The sequence below is a fragment of the Erithacus rubecula genome (genome assembly GCF_903797595.1).
Source record: "Erithacus rubecula genome assembly, chromosome: 9".
NCBI classification, from domain to species: domain Eukaryota; kingdom Metazoa; phylum Chordata; class Aves; order Passeriformes; family Muscicapidae; genus Erithacus; species Erithacus rubecula.
This window is the reverse complement of record NC_136660.1, coordinates 5221635-5244599: the sequence shown is the minus strand read 5'-3', so window position 1 is coordinate 5244599 and position 22965 is coordinate 5221635. Positions and strand designations below refer to the sequence as shown.

At 41.6% G+C, this 22965-nt stretch overlaps 1 protein-coding gene across 1 annotated transcript; it reads right to left on the bottom strand.

Moving 5' to 3' along the window:
- Window positions 1–45: 45 nt before the first annotated feature.
- On the bottom strand, window positions 46–21346 carry SLCO1C1 (solute carrier organic anion transporter family member 1C1). The gene is made up of 15 exons (XM_079313113.1): window positions 21259–21346; window positions 17018–17163; window positions 14677–14818; window positions 13744–13876; window positions 12952–13073; window positions 12484–12630; window positions 11311–11409; window positions 10288–10533; window positions 9259–9423; window positions 7464–7659; window positions 6372–6537; window positions 5890–6071; window positions 2730–2794; window positions 1430–1547; window positions 46–376 (listed from the first exon to the last, which is right to left on the bottom strand). The coding sequence occupies exons 1-15, from the start codon at window positions 21341–21343 to the stop codon at window positions 154–156; spliced, it is 2235 nt and encodes a 744-aa protein (XP_079169239.1). The 5' UTR covers window positions 21344–21346; the 3' UTR covers window positions 46–153.
- Window positions 21347–22965: the final 1619 nt, after the last annotated feature.

Sequence of the window (22965 nt, the reverse complement as noted above, 5' to 3'; positions counted from 1 at the left end):
AAAACTGGTGGTCTTTGCTTTGGGGGTTTACAGTGAGAATTGCAAGAAGGTGAACATTTTCAGCATAGCTACTAAGATACTGCTTCACTGATGATGGATTTTTGCCTGGAACACCACTCACTGGGTAAAATCACCGTGCGGATCTCAGTTTTCCTAAAGTCTGGTCTCCTTTTCTGGCCAGTAAGTTGACTGAATTAACTGGTCACTAGTGACAAAGTTATCTTTTGTGCTCTTTGTCCCACAGATGCCTCTGTCCCCGTTGGCTGGGAGGGTCTCATCTTGTGGAGGGGACCTTTCTCGGAGAGCCCAAAGGACAGCAACGCTGAAGAGAACTGACACCGTGCCCAAGACCAAAGTCAGCCCTAGGTACACGTACCTGAGGGAGAAATGATGGATCAGAGCCTGTGCCAAAGGCAACAAACGACCAGAAGGCATCAGAGACACATTCATATTTTCATCAGGTAAGGCTGGGGAAGGACACCTGGATCAAGGGGATGACCCTGGAGAGGGGAGTGTGTCAGCTCACCCAGGTCAGGTGTGGAGTGGTCTGTGGTCAGAAAGCATCTCAGGCATTCACTGACCTCCACCCCAATGTGCCTCAGTAAGAACAGCACTAATATTTTTAGAGCAGTCAGTCTATTTTTCAGTCATCTCATAAACAGTACCAGTGATATCAAGACCATGGATGGCATTTTTGCTTTACAGGCATAATGGCAGCAACAACAGCAGCAAGAATAACATCATAATGTTTTATTAGCAACAAGAGTCCCAGCTGAGATTTTGCTCTTTCCTTCAAGTTCTCAAAACAAGATGTACCCTCCTCTCATGTTTATTTTCCTAGTGGTGGGAGAAGGGACAATCTGTTCTCCCATTTTCCTTTTACCACTGTTATTCCATTCTTCATTTCTGCTGAAGCGTTTCACAAATGCATTTCAGACAACTACTGTCCTCTAACAATAAATTGATGAACACAATTCTGCACTTTAGTCTCCAGATAAGTTAAGCGTATTTTGTGGCACCTTTGCCTTACATTTTTTGATCCAGCTTCAACAGCTAGAAAAGTGAGCTTTAATAACTTATTTACACACACACACACACACATACACACAGACACACACACACACAAAATGACAGCAAAGATATTGAAAGCTGAGGGAGCTTCACACATAATTGAGGTTTCAACACAACGTTTTTTTGTGAATTATTAAGTAACAATTATTTCCAGGTGATAGTGAAACAAGTGATCTGCCCTCCCCCTCAAAAGAGATTGAATCAAAAGAGAATGGTGAAATGCAAGCATTATTGTTAATATTGTTAGTCAGAGTCTTTCATTCAGTTTCAAATCTTTCATTCCAATTTTCTAACAGAAATTCTTCTACCAGTGCCAGGTAGAACAAGAGTTAAGGAAGGAGTGGAGAAGAGCTGTTACCTGAGTGCACTGGAGTCATAGAGTCTGCATGCTCCTCTTCCCCCACATCTTTTGCTTCCCCATTTCAGGCAAGTGGTATCTATGGCTACTCCGAAATACACTGGGGCTGGAATCCCCGCTGGGTGTATTTAACAAACAAATAGAGGTCAGAAATTTACTTTCCAGGGTGATCAGCTCTGATCTAGAGGCACATTGAGGCAGAGCATTAAATGATTTGTTCTGACAGCAGCAACACTTCCACTGCTGGTTTGGGAAGACGTGCCTTGAGCTGCCCAGGCACACACCGCCCTTTCCTCCCTGTGGGAAGCCAGGAAAACAGGACAAAACATCAAAAAGCCTCTGGAAGTCCATGGAAGCAGTGCTGGCCATGGTTTGATTTCCTCACCCTGCAGGACATCTCTGGGGAAAACAAAAAGAGGAGACACTTCTCCTTTCTTGAGGGAGTGGAGTCTGCTCAGCTTGGGGTAGGGGTGTCCCCTGTGCTGGGTGGGGAGGAGAGGGACAGAGACAGTGGGGTGGGAGCCTGGCAGGAATCCTCCATGTGTCTTGAGATCCTGCTGTGGCAGGGGCAAACCTGCTGCAGCTCTTGGGGGTGATGGAAAGGAAAAACCTTTTTTCATGTGCTGATGGGGACATCCTGGACTCTGTGTCACCTGGGAAGCCACTCATGGTTTCTGAATGAGAAAGTGAGCCTGGAGAGAAAATTCTGGCCTTCAGAGGTGTAAGAAAGCAGCCAACAGCTTGTTTTGATGTAATTTCATCCACTGCATTTAACTCTGCTCATGTAAATAGGTGACTTGCTTCTTGCTATTTTTTTTTTATGAAGAGCTAAAGAACTTTAGGATTTCCAGTCCATTGGTATCTCATGTTACCCTTGATTTCAGGTGGCTCTACCACAGGGCTGCAGTAAACCCTGCCTTCAGGCACACCTGCAGTCAGATTAATTCCCTTGGAAACTAGTGAATATATGCCTGAGAAGCAATCACAAATTCACAGCCATAGGTGTTCTATTATGCTTGTTGCTGAGTAAGAGGACAAGATGTAATTTTGTTTTTAGCTTCATGGTCTAGAGGATCACATCTCTAGAAATATTGGCCTCATCTATTTTAATTATACCTAAGACATAATTATGTGGTTCATGAAGTACAAAGCAATTTCCTTTTCCCAACCTTCTTTTTTTAATCATATGGTAATTATTTGCAGATAGAAATTGTTCTTTCCATCAACCACAGCTTAATTCTAAGATAAATGATCAGTGAGGAGTGTATTAGAACCAATCTGGGAGTACAAATGGACTTACCAAGTACTCTTATTGCCAGAGTATAGATACCAAGTGCAAATGATTTCAAGTGGGGTTTAATGCATCTAAAAAGAATAATAAAAGAGGTGTTAGCTAGACATAAATCATCAAGTTTATATAACTAGAACACAAATAGAAAGCAAGAGAAAGGAAAAAAAGGTGACCTTTTCCTCCTTAATGTCATCGACTTTGACCAAATTGGAGAAATGTGTATAAAAGGTGATAAAACCAGAATGGCATGTAGAATTCTGAACATCTATATTCAACATCGCATTTTAAGATGGTTGTGGATTTTCAGATGATATCAGCACTTAGATGATAGTAACACAAGACAAAAAAATTGGTAGTGAAATCATGCATCCATAGGATGCTTTTGTTCTGTTAGACACTCCCTAAAATTCAGGATCTAGTCCCAGGCTATTTAGACACTCACTTTTAATTGCATTCTATCTAGGATCAGGATCACACCTCCTGTAAAGGTAAATGCTCCAAACCATTCTCTGAAGGAGCAGACCATCTGCATTTGGACTCCTCTAAGATTGCAGGGTGAGTCCCACACATGCAGTTCCTCAGATGAGCCTGCTCCAGCCTTACCTCATCATCCTGCCTCCTTGAGGGAGGAGAGGTGGTGGGCAGGCCAGCAGCTGCCTTTCCATCCCTGCTGTCAGCAGGGTGTGCACGGAGCCTCTCAGGCTCCTCGGAGTCACCTGCTCCCCCACCAGCTGCTCAAATGAGCTGCTACTCCCAGCACCAATCTGGGTGTATGTTTGATTTTGGCAAGTGAGGAGTACCAGTCACATGACTAAACAAGGACATTTTTGGTATGTGGGGTATCACGTAGATCAATATGGTAATTGATAAAATTTTAGTCATAGTCATTCTGTTCAGTAAAAATCAGAAAAACTAGTGTCCTCCTAAACAAATCCGAGGGCATCTAAAGCAAAAAGTGGAAAATAAAACCAATAGCTGGATTTTTGATATGTGTTTCATAGGGTTTATATCCTGAAAAAAATATTCTTTCAGATAAAAAAAATTGTTTTATTCTTTGTATTGTCTTTGCAGGGAAACAGGAGTCCTTTGTGATCCTGAGTGATAGCCAGACCTCTTAGGGAGATCTGAGACTTCCTTTTCACTGCCTAATCACCTGCTATTAATAGCTGGTGCTTGAACAACAGCTATCTGACCTGCAGGGCTTTTTCTCAAAAACTTCAGGGCTTTACCAAGCTCCTTGGCTAGTGTAATGCGGCTAATACCACCAAAATGACATTTCAGCACATCACTTGGTCACCAGCTGTAAGCATATTTCAATGGCTTCAGTGTGCAAACCATCAAAGTAAATTCACTAAATCTTTCAGGCTTTTAGGGATTTAGCTCTATTTGTCCTCCATGGCAGGTGCAACAATATCTGCTCATCTGAAAACATCAGCTTGCTTAAGTGCTGGAATTTTAACAGAGATGACTGAATACTGAATAATTTTTACAAGAGATCATTGGAACAAAATACATAATGAAGCCTGCAATTTGACCTTGGGACTATTTGTGTTCAAAGAAAATTTATTTTTCTACTGGTAACAGAAGCACACTTCCAATTCAGCCCGATTTTTGGAGAAAGTCAGTCAGTGATGGATTTCAGAAAAGAAAAAAGTAAATGTGAGTTTAAAGTGGAATTGTGCTCAGAGGTCATTTGCAGTGCAGAAAAAAAATAAAAATAAAAAAGGACTGAATTTACCAAAACATGTTTTATTTAGCTGCCCATTAAAGGCAGATGCCTTCAATCCAGCAAGAAAACACAGACCTTCTAAGTTGCAGTTAAATGTCTCTCAAAGTAAAATGATTTTCGACAGTGATAAAAGCATTGGAGCAGGATTAATAAAACTGTTTTTCTGATTTCATATAACAAAGTGGCTTAGTATGGTAATTGAAAACCTTTCTAAGCTTTTCTATCTAAATCAATTAAGCAGTAAGACCTCCAAGAGCAAGTTCTTAGGGCTGAGAAGGGCAGGCAACCTGTGTGATTTAAGCTTGTATGTGTTCAGTCATGAACTTCTCCCAGACACAATTTTATGCAGTGGAGACAAGAAGAAAGCAGGAGTTGAGCATGGCTACCACAATTTTGGGGTCCTGTGTGGTGCCAGGTCTGTACATTTTCCATCACATGTCTTATGGGTAGAGGGAAGACATCATGCAGAGGGAAAGGGGAAGGGAGCTGGATCCCTGCATAGCTCCATGCCCATATTGATCCCATGTGTCAGGAGCAACCACAGAGAGCAATCTGGCCTAAATCCTGATGGCTTTGCTGCAAGCTCCCCTCTCATGAATCATCCTCCTCTTGGCCCATGGACAGAAGCTTCAGTAAAAATGGTCAAAAATGGGTCATAGTATGACTGTTCTTGGAGTGAGCCCCTGGGCAGAGAGAGATGCTGTGTGCTTTTCCAGGTAACACTGCAAGGTGAGTGAGGAAAGCTGTGCAGCTTGTGTACACCTCAGTGGCAGTGTTTGTGCAGGGCTGTGGAGAAGGATCCTCACCTCACCCATCTCTTACTTAGGTTTTTCCATGTGGTTTATGTTCAGCCAGTTCTAATACTGGCACTGGCCGTGTGGTATAAAGACACCAGCAATGAGATAGGGCCTAGTCCAGAAAATTTAATTCAAAAACAAAGTGAATTTGGAGCAAGAAAACAAATTTATAATACTAAAGATTAGTTAGACTGAATTTACTGTTGTTTTGCTTGAGAAGAAGAATGTGCCCATCTGGAAATAATTTGGAAAAAGGAACCAGGAAAGAAAGGTTTCCAAAACAGAGCAGAGCAGGACTTGGAACCAAAAATTGCAAGTAGCTGACAAAAATCCAGATTAAGCACTTGTAGTATTTGATGCCTTTTGCACTTGCTAAAATTAGCTTCAAAGCTCACATGCATATGCATTGCGACAAGCATTCAATAAATCTGTGATTATCACAATAGGGAAAAAAAATCTCATGCTAAAACAATTGTTAAAACAAGGAGAAAAATCTGGTGGAGAACAATTGCATGGAATATGCTGCCTTGCAGACCTGCAAAACATTTCCCAGTACTAGGAATACCAGGAGGGGAGGGAGTACCAGTCAAGTGCCAAAACACTTTGAAAACATTTGGCAATGCTAGCAGAAATTATTTCTTACCTTAGAAGCAGCATGTATCCAGGTGTGCCACCTACTGACAAAGTGTATGAAGTGATAACTGATATGATTAGAAAATACAGGAACATTTTGGGACACTCATTTCCTTTTTGACATGGTCCCATCACAGCTGAGGAGTTTTGTGAAGATTCAGAGGTTCCAACACAGCTGCAGTTAAAAAATACCTGGAAGAGATTCGGCAAAAGTGTATGATAACCTAAATAGTGGAGAAGTGGATCTTTAGGAATTGCACATCATGATTTTCTGGATGTTTAAGTCCCAAGTGGGAAATGTCTTACAAAAAGAAAAGGCTTATTCAATGAAAGAGAAAATTACAAAATATTTACTGTTGATGAATTTAATGATTAGATTTTTTTTCTAGCAGTGTTGGTAGCCATAGCTAAAATAAACCCCCAAGAAGCCTGCAGCAGTGTGGTTGGTGCTGGCAGCAGCAGGGAGGGTCAGAGGCAGTGCAGGATGCTCACGGTGCTGCTCCCCGCGCCGCGGGACGCCCGGCAGCCGGCCAGGCAGGCTGACACGTAGGTGACTCCATCCTCCCCACACACGGGCTCCCACTCGTCCCTGGAGCACCAGCAGCCCTGGTGGCACTCTGAAAACAGGGCTGGCTCAGAATCGGTCGTGGGTCGAGCTCTGTGGGAAAAGAGAAGCTGGTGTTGCCCAGCAGATGTGGCAGAAAGCAGCATCACCTTCTGGGTGATGGTCTCTGCCCAGACCTCCTCTCTGCAGCCCATTAAAGGCGGTCTCCTCACACCCACACTGAAGTGTAAATCCTTATTTCTGTTATCCTAGGGTTTTCACACTACCACACCACCCACTGTCGGACAGTATTTACTATATTAAGGGGGACAACTAATAATTTATATTCATGCATTTTCTCAGATTTTCTAAGATAGTTTTAACACAACTAGGCAAATGGCAAAGAAGGGATGGATTTACTCATGGGAAATGGTCTCTGTAGAAATTAGCAGTGGATTCAGAATGGGATTTATCCAAACTGGTTGTCTGATACCTTGTCAGTCATCAGACACCAGCGGAGCAGCTACCAGAACTTCTGTGAGCCTGTGAGTGCTGGACCCTCCTCCCAAAAAGTTAGTTCTACAGAGTAATGGCAAGGGCAAAAATGTTAGCCTCGGGTGTACCTCATGGTTAACTTTATGGTTAATCCAGGAGTCCTTAAGCTCTGAGTTCAAAGACTATTAAATGTCTTTCATTGTTCAATGGCACACATAGGCAGAAAACAATTAATTGAATCTCTTCCCCCCTACTGAGCCACTCACAGTTCCAGGAATCACTGGGCTCAAAGGATGGGTCCCATGGCAATAATAATTAAAAAGTAATCAGAAAAATAATCTGCACTTGTGACATTAACCCCACTGTTTATGCCATAGTCATGAGAGGGGCATGGCCTGCTGGAATGGAGTGGTTTCCACTGACTTGAATCAGATTTCTGGGAAGCGTATTCAGGTCAGTCCCTCTCTTTTCACCAAAATACACGTTGAGGAAGGAGTTTGGATTGCAGCAGCCCTTTCTGCTGCAGCATGGGCTGCCCAGCATACCCGTGGTACGGCACAGTCAGCCCGGCCACGTCCGAGTTCTCACAGCCCAGGGCAAACAACGAGAGCAGCAGAAGGTAACCAAAGAAAGATGAGCCCAAGGAAAGTTTTGCAGCCCCTAAAACACCAATTCTGAGTTTTTTCATGAGCAGTCCTCCAGAGAATATGCCAAAGGCCACAGCAGGAATGTTAATAAGACCTGAAATCAAACAGAAAAATCTGTATTAATGAAAACCCAAGCTCAGTGGACTAACCTTGTCAGTCACAGAAAAAGCTGCAGCAATCAGATGAAGGAACAAAACAAAGAAGATCTTCACTCAGGGCCCTTTATTTTTTCCAACTTAGGCTGATCCTTGGAGTGCTACAAAGCTCCTGGGACAGCTTTGAAAAACTTACTCCCAAGGACATGCTTCTTTGCTGGTTTTTCAGCAGAAAGATTATGGATAAGGTTTAGATAATGCTCTTCTGATTTCTTAAGATATGTGTGTTTTCCACAACTAGTTTGTCAGTGGAGTCATCTGCTGATTCCTAGAGGACAAAATTAATTTTATCTAATGTTATGAAAGCCGGAGCAAGACCTGCCTTTTAAAAAAAAAATTTAGTGCTTCAAATTGCTATGACAATTTTGATATCTATCAGAGATTCTGATAGGAACTGCTTTCAAAAAAAATAAGAATGAGTAAAAGAGGTTGTTAAAGAGAAATAAACACTGAGTTTGAGTCAGACCTCAGGTTTTTTAGGAAGGGTGGATTTGGAGAGAAAGAAAAAAGAGTAATAAAAACCACCTTACTGCAGGGATAGCCCCTCAGCAGGATCCTTCCCTAACCGAACCACCACACACTCTCTGTTGGATATAGTCCCTATGCTCAGAGAAATCAAATGGTCCTTAATCCTCACTCACTTGGCACATAGCTGAAAGCTTAGCTCCAGAAAATCTTTAAATACAAGGAGAAGTACTATACTGAATATAGGGATTGTTTTCTGGACTTTCTTCAGCCATCAGCTATACTTGAAGGTTTCTCCTTGCTTTGAGGAGTTTTGTGCCAGGAAATTCCAGCTTCTATCTTTAATGGAATTAACATAGCACAATGGATCATTACAGCTTTTCTGCATATACATACCTCTGTTGCTGTGCAACTAATGCTGCCCTGGAACAAGGCAGTTCCCTCTGTGCTGGGGAGATGTAAACCTCTTTGCTGCTTAATGCTATTGAAGCCCTGGACCTCTGGAGCTGAGAACCACATGCAGGTTCAGCAACTGGGCAGTCAAGTCCACCCTCCTGAAGTCAGCTACAAAAATGTTGACCTCTGTACCCAAAGGTTGAAGCATCTTCTTTCTCTTGTGCTGTATGAGACACCTTGGGATATGACTTTACTTCCTCCTATTTAACACCGAGAGTCACCCATAGCACTCATTGAATTGATCTTCATTTTGCTTAAATAAATCAGAAGCCATCAAGACAGCAGATCTGTCTGACAAAAATTTATATGAACTATTCCAAAATTATTTCTCAGTTATTTTCATGTGTTATACATATATTACTTTTCAAATTTCCAGGTAAATGGGAATTAAGATATGAAATCATGCAAACTTTTACAGTAACTTTTGCATAAGCTCAGAGTTAATTAGTGCTGAAGCAGAAATGAAGTAACTTACCTTTTATTAGCTATTGTTTAAAGTCAGAGAAGAAAGGAGAAGAAATGAACATACCCTAAAAAAATTAAATTTTTTTCCTATATGTATATGCCACTCCTAGAATGTCCTTTTTAAAGATATGAAGAAGCAGATATAGCATTACCTATAACAAAGTTGGTTTTTGAAGATGTCTGTCCATACTGTTGTTCGATATACTTTGGCTTATATGTCACCATGCCAATTAAAGAATTGAACTGAATGATACTTGCACACAAATACAGAATGTAAACTGGATTCCCAAAGAGGTTCTTCAGTGATGGCAAGAAGTCTGTAAGACAAAACAGCACAAATAACAAGCAGGCCAGAGAGAGAATAATTTCTGTAACTAATGCTTTGTAACATGTATGCACCTTCCAAAAAACCCCACACTGCAAAACATTTCAGAGGGAATGTATGAAGTTCCATGATGCTCCTAAAAGTTCCCCCATGTCTGGATGGAGCAACAGTGCAGCAAAACACTAAGCATCAATTTCCCAGAAGAAATATCTTGTTTTGAATACCTTCTTTCCATCACAAGCTAGGAATGATTTAGTTTCTGTGTGTCCTCAACAGCTGCAGCAGTGTTTAGCTGAATTTGGGACAAAGAGTGCTCAGCCCAGCTGACAGTAAGCACAGACATACTGAGGTACAGATTCAAGTCTGAGGGAAAATGCTTTTGGCAAAGCATGGCCAAGGAAATGCAATTGTGCAAACCATCTCCTGTCTAAATCCAGACAGGCTCCTCTGATACTGTAGCTGGTCTGTGCCCAACTATATTCCAATCAGATATTGAACATGCTTTTCTAGTGAATGAACTGACAGGAAAAAAATATTTAGGACAAAACAAGGGTTGGATTTCCTTTGAGCACCACTTCTGCAACAGTCACTATATGAGAATATAAAACTTTTGCAGAGCTTCACAATATGTGCTGGGCCACTATTATGTTTTTACAAATCTCAGCTGAAGACATTCTCATGCAATACCAAGTCCAGGGAACATTGAAGAGACTTTTTATTTTTTTTTGGGTGTGTACTATTGAGTTGGAGAGTGAAACCTGAGAGAAAAAACATACTCAAAAAGTATAAAATTTTTAAGTCTAAAAGCCTTTGAGAGAAAAACTGAACAATCAGGAAGACAACTCAAGTGATTTGCCTTTTGCCATCTCGGCAAGCTTTGCTGGCTGCAGAGAGGATGTGCACTGTTCCTTGTTCTCCTCAGTGATGAACTTGCAGTGCTCAGAAGAGGTGCTGGAGTCCTTCCTGCTCTCAGGTTTTGGGAGGTGCTTGGGCAGGAACCAGAAGGGGATGGCAGCCAGTACACTGATCACCCCAGCAATCAGGTACCCCAGCCACCACGCTCCCACCCACTGCACGTCCTTGGGACTAATGCTGATGCTGTCTGGAGAAAGTGCAAAAGAAGAAACAAGTAAATACATTTTGAGAGTATTTGCTGCTCGTAAGGAAGGTGGTTTTGCAGGAACTTTCCATCCCCAGCCCTCCAGGTGTAGCTGTGCCCTGTGTCCCTGTGGATGTTGTGCAGGGCAGCTGTGGGGACATGCTGAGCATTTACTGATTGCTGGTGCACAGCAGCAGCCTAACCCTGACACTGCTGTGCCACTTGCACATCCCCAGAGGTGCTGCAAGGACCAGCACCTGGGCCAGTCCAGCTGGCCACTCACTCACTCCCAGTCAGGCTGTTCTGCACAAAAGCCCCAGGAAAAAACAGTTTTACTCCTGGTGTTTTTTGTTTTCCTTCCTGTTTTCTCAGAAGGAAGAAAACTTCCTTCTCAAAAGTAATCAGGAGACTTGGTACCCCCTGCCAAAACACTTTTCTAGGCAACAACAGGATATAAAAAAGGCACACGCAGGATCCTGAGCCTCAGTCCTGTTTTCTTCTGGCTCCCAGAGCCTCCTCACCATAGCATCTTTTGGAGGCATCTGCTGCAGACCTGCTGGGGCTGAGCAAGAGTCATGCCTCCTTTTTCCTTTATACCCATCCTTCTTGCCAGCCTGTTCTGCATGGACCACTGCACTGCTGTCATCCTTTTAATTTCATCAAGTGCCCACTCTAGCCCTGCTAGCCCCACATGCCCAGGAGATAACCAGATAGTTCTTGGCCTAAAATAGGCATTTTGGAGCCTGGCTGGATTTTTAAAGCCTGAGTGTTCTGACTTACCCAGATCAACAAAGCCAATGTCAACGTACAGCTTGGCACACAGGGATCCCAGGAGAAAGCCAAATATTGGCCCTATAATGGCAACTGTCTGGACACAGCCTGGAACAGAAAACAGGGGACTGCTACAGTCCTGAGCCAAAAAGGGCACTGCTGCTTCTGCACCTAACAGCGGGTTATGGCATGTCATGGGCAGCAAGAGATACACTAACTGAAATATTTTCAAGAAGCAAAACAGTCATCAATAAATTTTTTCCTCACTACGACAAACATTTTTATTGTTATCCAATTAAAGAGTTAAATTCAGCCTGAAGGAAATAATGTCAGGGACCTGAATGGCCTAAACTCAATAGCAGCACCAGTCTACACATGCTAGAAACACTTTAGCTGACAAGATTAAAGCGACCGGAAAGCAAATGCCATTTTTTAAAGTTAACTGACCACTTTCAGTTGAGATAGGCCCTGAATAGGCTGAGACATCACTTTGCTTTGGTTTCCACTGTTAATGCATTTCAATATACCCTCATACTTTGAATACTTTTGAATACTTTTGAATACTTTTGAATACTTTGAAGTTGAAAAAATTCACCTGGAAATCTCTGACGACTGAATCTTTTACAGAAAGAATCTGACTTTTTTGCCTTTTGCTTGGCTGGAAACTTGTCAAGAGCAGATTATGATGAGATAGGACTTTTTGGTAATATTTCAGGTGAATGTGCAGTGATCAGACAAGGAGCACAAGAAAACAGTGATCCCAGCTTTCTAAAATTTCAGTACTATTGTTTATAATTCTACATGAATCTGGAGAGAACGTTTTGGGTGCCCACTGAAATTCTATTTTAAGTGCTTAAAAGAGTGCCTGTTTTTATCACTTTCCAGAGAACTGAATGTGCACAGAGGCTCAGCAGTCCACATCCAAGAGAATTAGAAAGATTAGGGTAACAGCAGGAACCCAAGGTCAAATTCTTTCACCAAATTGAGAGAATGGAACTGTGTTGGTATAATTAAATGGGAACTTGGTCCCTTGAGTGTACATGACTGTCAAATAAACTTTAATACTGGAAATTATGCAAACAAAACAATCAGGGCAAGTTCATTCATTCATTCCATTATTCAGAATGATTCTGCTTCCTCTGGGAAAAATCCATTGGGAAAAAGAAATAATATTTATTTTACCAATATATAAAGCAGCATTCTCTTCAACAGCATAATCATCAATGTATGCAATTCCCAGGGGCTGGATAGGGGTTTCACCTATCCCACGCAGAAGATTCCCAAGTAAAACATAGATCCACATGAAAGAGCCTGCTTCCTTTTCACACCCTGTGTACAGAACAAGAGACAGCAACGTGTTTATAGCAACATGTATAGGAGCATTGGAATCTCAGGGCTTCTAAAATACTTCTGTTGTCAGAGAAACAGTAGGAAAACTGCAAAACAGCTTAAGGTAGACAAATTTTTAGCATGAGCTGCCTCAAAGATGCTATAATTTTGCTCATTTTATAAATTTTCCACCACATCCCTTTTTAGAAAACTCTCTCACTTCCTTCTAACCAAAGCTGAGATCTCCTGACAGAAAGATTTGGGGAACATTAATGATAGTGAGCACTAGCAGTCCCAAGATTTAACAGAGATCATTTTCACCTGCATTTATTTTTGCTTGTGATTTCTCCAAGGCTGAGAGTGGAGTTTGGCTTTTATCCTGCAGACATGGAGAGGGACTAACAGTTGAATTGATGGTGGAAGGGAATCTTTCATACCGGTATCTGTTTAGAAAACAAAGTTGTATTTATTTATAAGTACTGATAAGAAAAAGCAATCAGATCTGTAACTACCAGGTGGGCCTATAGCAATTAAATGCAAATTTCATCTGCATTCATATAAATCCACGTGAATCCACAGCCAGTGGTGGTTTGCAGGGGATAAACAGAGCTGTATTTATACTGCAGCTGTACATGAAAATTGTCCCTTTTGTTCTTTTTGTGTCAGTGATTCAATTCAGTTTAAGCAGCACTTTGCTCGGCTATGATACATGACTTTGGACTAAGAGATTATCAAAAACTGGTGTCTTCTCTGACTTGTGGTTGGTACTCAGACTGTCTTCCTGAGTATAGTCATCACTTTCTTACTGACATTTCAACAATTCCTAAACCATGTCAAAATGTGGCAAATCAAGATCAGAGACTAATAAAAAAAATAAGTTTATGACAACTGAAAAATTAAATTATTAAATTAAATTATTTAATTAATTATTAAATTATTAAATTAAATTATTTGCTTTACAGTAATAAATATTTTCACTGAAAAAAAAAGAAATTAAGTAACCACATCCCCATATGCCTATTTCCATCTTCATAATCAGTGCCTAAATGTTTTGGTGAGCTGCCACTCAGGGTGCTCAGCCCAGCTGGCAAACAGTGCTCACTCTGCACTCACCGTCCCATGAAGAACTGGGGCACTGCGATCAGGAATGTTCCAGCTGACATAATTAAGCAGCCTGCTCCAATTATTCTTGGCCTGTGAAGCTTTGCTCCAAAGTAGCTCACTAGAATTATGATTAGGAGGTTCCCTTTGAGAGTACAAAAGGAAAACTGAGTTTTACTGCTTGCTGATAAGAGATCCCCTAAAATAACAATTTCTAGTATGTAATATAGGAACTGATTTCAAGGAGAGATGGCTGATGGGGTTGGTCTTTCTCCTTCTTTCCAGGCATTCCAGAGGAGCCCAATGCCTTCTGAGATAGGAAAACCATAAAACTTTGGATAAACAGCTGGAAAAGAGGAGAAAGACTGTGCCAGCTGAAGAGAACAAATAACCAGAAAAGCAGAAAAAGGAGAAACCAAACAGAACTTTATACACTTAGGCTAAGATTTCATTCCTGTGGGTACCACAGTCCACTGAGCACCCATGAGATAAATTCAGTAATCTGAAATTGTAAGACACAATGACATGCTGAAAACCTTAGCGTGAGAGGGAAGGAGAGGGACAGGACAAGAAATGCAGATTACAGTTAGAGGTTTATCCTCCTGCTGCTTAATAAATCACAAAGGACAAACACTTGTGGGGGGAGATGGATTTCTGCCTGCAGAAATCTGTGCAGGCAAATTCTCATTCAACACTCAAAATGTCTATTAGTATGACTTAGTCATATGCTTAGCTCACCAAATTACTCTTTTTTACATCTGTGCCGAATTGCCTGTGCTAGCAACTTTCTCCTATTGAATATAATCATACTGATAGTCCCACTTATTTTTACTAGGTGATTCTTGCTCAGTTTTATGGTTCAGGGAGATTTATACAATCATTCTTCACAATAAATTGCATCACTTTTTTTTTCTGAAAATAAAAATGAGTTTCTACAGCACATACCAATTTCAAAACTTCCATCAATAACACCAACCAAAGAGGAAGGGATGTCAAATCTTCTTTCTATTTGTGTGATAGTACTTTTTAGATAACTTCCTGATAGTGCTTTAGCAAAATAAACAAAAGACAATGCACCAAGAAATATCTGTGAAAAAAGACAGTGATTAAAATCAGGCAGTACAGAAGATACATGAATATGTATTATGATAGATGAATTATTTTGAAACAAGTTCTGCATGCCTACCTCTCCTTCTACAAAATAGCCAAACCAGTATTTCTCCTACCTCTTATTAAATGATAGATTGCTGGTTTGTTTATCTCTTATGAGCAATATTGATAAAAACTGAATCAACTCTCAACCATTGCTAATTTCAGGAAGATGCCAAAGTTACTGCTCTGTTGAAAGGCAGAAACTCAGAAACTGAGGAGGGAGTGTCTTACACAGTAACCATATGGGTAAATGCTAAGTGTGGCTAGGTGGGAGGTGAATTTTTGAACATTTTAAAATATGTTACATATTCTGTGAGATGAACAGTGACCTGCCAGGCAATTCTCTACTAGGCTCATCCCTCCCCTACAATCCCCTTGCAATCTCTAACACACGCATTTTCCTCAGCGTGCATTTTGCTAGGGACAATCTTCTCCCATTCTTTGGTTTTTCAGAGGCAGTTTTCTCTTAGCTATCACTGTTTTAGTATGTTCTTCTGAATCATGAGAGGGCTTTGGAAATTAAACTCCATCTCCCTTCACAGTACTTTGGTATACACTCCAAAAGTGCAGACTGAGCCCCTTTCCCACAAAATTAAACTGGAAAATGAGGGCTGGTATGAAATTCATGTAGTGGGAGCACAGGGTCCTTTGTTCCTGCAGATCTATTGCCTAAATTTGCCCTCACTGAATGCAGCCCAATTGAGTTTATGTGCTCCACAGATACTCACACAGTGCAATTGGTCATGGAAACCACAGCATTGCTCTCTGCCTTCAGATACAGGTGCTGTTGACTCAGTTTGAATATGAATACGGATGCTTTCTGTAAAACCCAGTCCCAGAAATTAAGAGACACATTAAGGTTTTATTTGAATAGAAGTCTAGAACCTTGTCTGCTCCTTAATCCTCTCTGACAATCACACTTCCAGTAAACAGGTGCTCTGAGCAATGTGTTCACCTTCAGTGCAAACCTCCTTACAACATCTCATTTGACAAGGCACTGGCAATAACATCACTGCTAAATGCAAATCCTTGTGTTAAGGGTCAAATATATCTCTGTGTCACATTCAATACACTTTATGCAGGGCTGGTTATCCCTCCTTCAGAAATAGCTGTGAGTAAATAAACATATACAACCTCTCTCTGGTTCTTTTTTCCTACACCAGCAGCTCTCAAAGAACTCTCTAGGAAAAAAAATTCTCATGGTATATTACATTTTCTATATGTTTATGTCCTTGGAATTTAAATAGCAATGTGAAAGCAATTCTTTTTTTTAAAGGAAAATTGTATCGGTAAACTAAAACTTGAAATGTTTCTGAATGTCTTTGGAACAATTTTTTTCACTAGGTTTGCAACTGTCCCAGGTTTGCACTGGTGGAAAGACACTCCTGATTTAGGGCTGGGAGAGAAAGGTACACGTTTTCACATTCTTCTCTCATTTTTCAATGCTTGTAAATAGATATTTCCCCACATTTTTCTGGTAAATCAAGGCAATTTTAAGACATAGGAAGGTTGATAATGAAGGCAGGCAGGCAGAGCTGCACAGTGAACCTCAGAGCAGGGACCTCTCATCACGGCCAGGAAAAACTCCTTGTGGGTGAAAGAGATAAAGTGGTAATACAGTTTTATTTCTGCAGTTTTGTTTCAAAGTCACCTCATGCAGAGTTCTCTTGAATGAGGAATATTACAATAATGCTTCAATAATAGAAAGTAATATAAAAACACAGACCATAATACAATGTTACTTTGGAGTGTCGAGGAGACCACCATGGCTACTACCCTAAAAAAGCAATCCATGCTGACAGCTGCCTGTGTCTGCCAGTGCTCTGTTCTCAACTTCAGGTGGACCAATAAGGAATGGTCCTGAAGATCTTTTTAGGATGGTGCTGAAGATCTCATAATATGAAAGCCTCAGCCAACAAATTATATTTGATGACTGCCAAAATTTAGGCAAATACAGATCTGAAGAAAATGTTCTTGTGACTTAGATGTATCTCTAATAATTTCATACTGACTCAGCATGATATAATCACAACTTTAAAAGGGATCATTCATTAAAAAAAAAAAAAAAAAAAGGGAGAGAGAGAGAGAGAGATTTTCTAAGTCCCTAGTGGAATATCCAGAACTCTTACTCTACCTTTATACCTCCACAACACGACTGTTTTTCCTTGGATGCGGATGATTCAGATTTGAATGAAGATCGGTCCATGGGCAAGACTGTGTTGTTTGTGAAAAAGTGAGTGTTTTCTTTTGATGAAATCTCCATGATGGTATCCTCTGCCTCTAAAGCAGAAAATATGGAGAACACTTTAAAAGGGCATCCTATTAGCTCAGCCTCAAAAGCTCGTCATGTGACAGCAACACCCCGCTGGACTGTTTTCCCAACAACAGCAATTACCAAAATTTACAACAGAATCTGACCAGTGCACTGCATGTTTAATTATGGAAATTTGCAATCCACTTGCCTATAATAATGGAGATTAAATTACAGTCAGCACACAGCCATAATTTTCATTCTGCAGCTATTACCAATGTGATTTCATTAAACGTTTGGCCAAGCATTGCCAGCAGAGTAAACAAGGCTCATTATAATTTTAAATGACATTTCTGAAGTCTACTTGTAAATTCACGTTTTTAGATGTGACCAGGTCTGGAGAGATTTCTCAGTGCTGATCTCTGAATTTCCCATATATCTGGGACATTGAGTAATTAGATCAAAGGAAATCTATCCTTGTTAATGAGGCACTTGAACTGTTTTAGATGGAAACATTAGCACTAATCGTCTGATGTTAGCTAATGAGTTACACAAGAATAAAGAGGTTTAGTTCCCTTTACCGTTTTACATGGAGTCTTAGGGCTCAGTGGTCAATTGTTTCAGGAAAAAAATGTGAATTTGCTTCTTTGCAGGTAAATATTAAGAGGTAAACAAAACCTAAATACTATACTTTGAAAACAAAAGATATCAGTAATTCTTAAATCTCTAGTTACATACCACAGTACTTTGTTCATAATTTCAATCTCTAAATCAGATCTGAAAATATTTATGAAACCAGCTTCTGTGTTCACTTTTAGGCAGTCCCATGTTTTACAGAACTGCTGCCTGAAAATACTAATAGGAACAGTTCCTGTTCTTTCATGTTTGTCTGAAGACACAGATCTTACACAAGTTAAAAATATGTATGTTTTTATGTATATAAATATATATATACACACCCCTCTGGACACATGTGTTTTCGTGGCTTCCCAAACATGCACTTGTTTTACCAGAAATACAAGTGAAAATAATGAAAGTTTATCTTTAGATTGTAAGATTTGCTCATGAGGTCTGTTCACATATGAATGACACAAAAGGACTTTGCTTGTGGCACCAGAATTTTCACCAAGATCTCTCCATCATTTAAATAAGAGCTATGACTGCATATAAGAGAAATATTTGCATTTCACACTGTCCTGACAGGAATTCTAGGGTAATTCCTTATCAACACTAAGGACTATAGAGATTTTTTGCAATTAAAAAAAATTAATTTGTGCTTACTGACCACTTACTGCACCTATTCCTGGTCTGCTTCTGATTTTCTTGATATCTTGGGAAAAGGCACACTGTCTCTCTCTATCCCACTTTTGAACCTGCACAATGGGGAAAGACTGCATGTACCTCACAGCACTTGCATGAGGATAAATTATTTTATGACAATCACATAAAGTGTACTGCCATGCAAGCACATCAAATAGCCTCTACCATAAGGTTTGAAATGCTCTGCACATTTACAGTAATTTTGGAATTAAAAAAACCAACCAACCAAAAAAAAAAACAAAAACAAAACAACTGGAAAAGGAAAACAGATGCATCAGAAATAAATGAATTGTCCTTATCTCTGAGCAAAGCAACTTCCAGCTAGAGAAGGTGTGGCAGAGGTCTAGAGGGTCTCCTCCACTGCACCACACATGCAGGATTGATCAAAACACACACAAAAAAATTTGCTGTGATGGTGTGGGGGTGGAATATGATAATCTGATGCTTGACAGCAGCATGCAAACTTGTGTTCCACTGAGCTGAAACAAATCTCAAATGGACAGCAGAGCTTAAACAAAACTTCTGCTAAAGTTATTACAGTATAAAAATTGTTAGTATTTATTGTCTGACTGTCCAATAGAAGAGTGCAAGGAAGGCCTGATATCCATGTAGGCTCTACAGGTTTTAATACATCCCCAGCTGCTCCTGTGGCATGGCTTTAAGGAGGTTGGCAGTTTTCAGAGACACCTGCAGCCATGTATCTCAGAGCATCACTTTGGTGCCCTGGCAGTGCCTTGGATGGAAACTTTTAACACAAGACAGAGACAGAGAAATGTGCCCAGTGGAACCACAGCCAACTGCACTATCAGTGATCCTTCCTCTTTAGTGCCACCAGAACACACAGCACTGTTTCCCTGTAATCACAAATTTGCCACTCAAATACTTTTGGCACTTTTGGTGCTATACTAGGAGTATTCCTGTCAATTCCAGTGGGAGGTGAGGGACATCTCTGGTTTTATCCAAGGAAATACCTGGCTGGAAAGGATGGTCTCTTACTGAATTGGGTAGAGTGATGGCCTAAGGTTGTTACCATATCTGGGATACTGTATTTCTCCAATGATGTAGAAAATGAGGACAGAGAATGTCTAAGCATTTCCTTTCCAAACATTGCAGGAATGGCAGAAAAATGTAATCATAGAATTTTTGAGGTTGGAAAAGACTCCTAAGGTCATTGAGTCCATCTGTAGACCCAGCACTGAGAGGTCCACCACTAAACTCTGCCCCTGACTGACACATCCACCCATCTTTTAAACACCTCCAAGGATGGTGACACAACCAGTTCACTGGGCAGCCCATTCAGAACTTGACAACCCTTCCAGAAAAGACTTTCCTGGTATGCAATCTAAACCTCCCTGGTGCAACTTGGACCTGTTCTCTTGTCCTTGTTACTCAGAAGCGCCTGACCCCTCTCACTACAACCTCCTTCCAGGGAGTGGCAGAGAGCCATGAGGTTCTCCCTGAGTCTCTTTTTCTCCATGTAAACACCCCCAGCTCCCTCAACAGCTCCTCACGGTGCTGCAGATCCTTCCCCAGCTCCACTGCCCTTCTCCGGACACATTCCAACCCTCAATGCCCTTGCAGTGAGGGGCCCATGACTGAACAGGATTTGAGATGTGGCTTCACCAGTGCTTCGTACAAGGGGGCAATCACTGCCTTGGTCCTGCTGATATTGCTGATACAGGCCACAATCCCATTGGCCTGCTCCTGCACCTTCAGGATTTCTTTCTTGAAGAGTGTCCATCCTTCCTTGACCCCTTTGTCCCTCAGAACTTTCTCCCAAGGAACTCTGACAACCAGTTTCCTAAACAGGGAAAAATCTTCCCTCCAGAAGTCCAAAGCTGCAGTTTGCTGATCTCCCCTCCTTACTTCTCCAAGGATTAGATCTCCTTCATTTCATGATCACTGCTCCCTAGACAGCCTGCAAATGTTACATGTCCTTCTCAGCTCTGTCACCAGCTGTGTCAGACAGTTTCCTTCCAAACACAGCAGGAACCTCCTAGAGGTCCTAGAGCTCCCTTCTTCCCTGCTGTGCTGCATTTCTAGCAGACTCCCACCATGTCATCTGCCTTGCTGGCCCTTCCACTGATTCCTACCCTGTTGTCACTGCCATTAAGCTCTAGAAATCAAAACACTCCCTAATGTACAGGACCCTAATGTAACGACCAGTGTCTTCCCTCTGAGCCTGTCCCTTCTGAAATTTATGGCCATCCACTGCAGCATTCCAGGAGTGCTTCATCACACCTAGAGCAACTAAGTCCAGGTGGGTAACACTGCCTGAAGGACAGCTGCTGGCCATGCTCACACGTTGTCCCTGACTGTCTCCTGGGCTCCCAGCTGGGGCTCAGAGCCCTCATACCATCCTTGTCTCCAGCTGCCTGGGGTGTGGGAGCCCTCTCTAGTGGCTCTGCTCTCCGTGCCACCCAAAGCACGTCCGGTAGCTCACCTGTGACACAGCTGGGGTGGCCATGGCACTCACTGTCCCCAGGGCTGACATGTGCCTGGCAGTCAGGTCCAGGGCAGACCTGTCCCTGACCATGCAGTCAGCAGGCTAAGACACCTCCAGGCAGTTCCTGAAGTGCCCCTTCACTCATCCAAACTCCAGGCAATGAGAAAACATTCTTCCCCCTCTCCAAACTCCTCCAGTCTGCAGTAAGCCTCCTCAGTGTGTGCCTGGGTGTCAGCCCACAGGCACAGCAGCTGCACTGCTGCACTGGCTGCACACAGATCACTGCTCTCCCATGAACCCAGATAAAAGACATCCCTATGAAAAGGGAGCAACAAAGAGAAGAAAAGCCAAATCTTACCTGGCAGCAGGAATCTCCAGAGATGGTGCCTACTGGTTTTCATAGGTAAGCTTCCTCTACTGCTTATGCATACCCACACTTGCATGCACAGGCACTGGTCCCAGGTTAGAAGGGGGAAAAATCAGAGGGGGAAGCCTCCTCTTAGAAATGGCTCTGTCTGCAGATGTCCACCTTATACTGGAGGTAGAGAAAGAAAAAGAATGGGGGTGGAGGAACTTGTTTTGTGTCTTGTTTTGCCTGAGAATTTGCTTTTTGTCTGTCCCCCATCCTCCTCCCCACCTCCTCAGGTTTTTCTTCCTCTGTGCCCTCCTATCAATTCCAGGACACTTGGCACACCAGCAAAGCAAAGATGCGGGTGCCCTAGGTGGGAATCTTGAGAAGCATCTAAACAGTTCCAGGGGGTATTTTTCTTTGCAAGTTGCTTTAAGTTTGATGAGACATGTGACAAAGCTTTGTGGAGAGGAAAAAACACCCAAAACTCTGATCTTATTATTTGCTTAATTCCAGGAAACAAAAGAATTAAAGGGGGAATGGACTTGGGAAAAAAAAAAAAAAACAGACAATGGGGAGTGCATGAGATAAGACAGGCTGGAGGGTGAACAGGTGATTCACAAAGACTTCTTATCCAGTCCCTGCTCCTTCCTGCTATGCCCAGTATGCCCTGCTCCCCAAAATCCCCAGGGCAATGTCCCTATCAACAAGAAAAAATACCAACCAAAAACAACAGAGAGAAAAGATCCACTAAGGGGGAGGACAGAATTGCATGGGAGGGTCAGTCAAGTCCTTTGCCACAAGGAAAGGAAATGAAATTTTGAAGACTTCATTCCCATCCTGATGTTTTCCTGCCACAAGGTCACAGCTGCTAAAATATTTATTTGAAAGTCTGGGTAAAGGGGAAGAGGCAGACTAGTTCCCCCCGTAGTTTGTTGAGCTGAGAGAGGCTGTAAATCTCATCTTCTCCTTCTGCTACCCTGTAGGTTTTGATTATATAAACAAAAAAGGTATTAAAGTTAAAAATTCTTCCTCCTTTTCCCGTCTTATTCCCTCCCTCTGTCTGCAGTACAGCAGGTTCCCATGGCAGCTAAAACCTCAGTCACACAGCAAAACAGAGTAGGCTTCTGCTTTCCTAGATTCAATACAAATTATTATCCTTTCCTGTGTCATTTCTCCATTTTGGGTTCTTAATGCATCTGGAATTTTATTACACTACATGCAATTCACATTTGGTACTTTAAAGTGTCTTGTATCCTTCTTTGGTTTGGAAACTTGGCAATCTATTTTCCCCTTTTTGAAGACATATTTAGGGTGCCAAATAGTCCACAGTAATTAGTGATTAGGAGACTTAGTGATTATGAGCTCTTTCAGCCTCTTTAAGAGAACAGCTTCCAGGCTATTTCCCTCCGTTATGAGGAAAACTGAGTTTACACAATACAGGATCTGTACTAGTTTTGCAAGACCTCTAATCTTCACTGCTGACCTTGTTGCTTTCCAAGATTTCTGACACAGATTCCAGTTATTCTGCCACTGGTAACCTTTACCATACTGTCCTTTTAAATAAGTGAAGTTTCATTACCAAATTTGTAAATTGGTTATAAAAATCTCTTAATCCCGTAATCCTCTAACACCCCATTATGGTACAAATTGTATTGATATGCACCAGAGCCTTGTCCTCCACATTGACAGAAAAATGCCTATGGACTGGTTTTA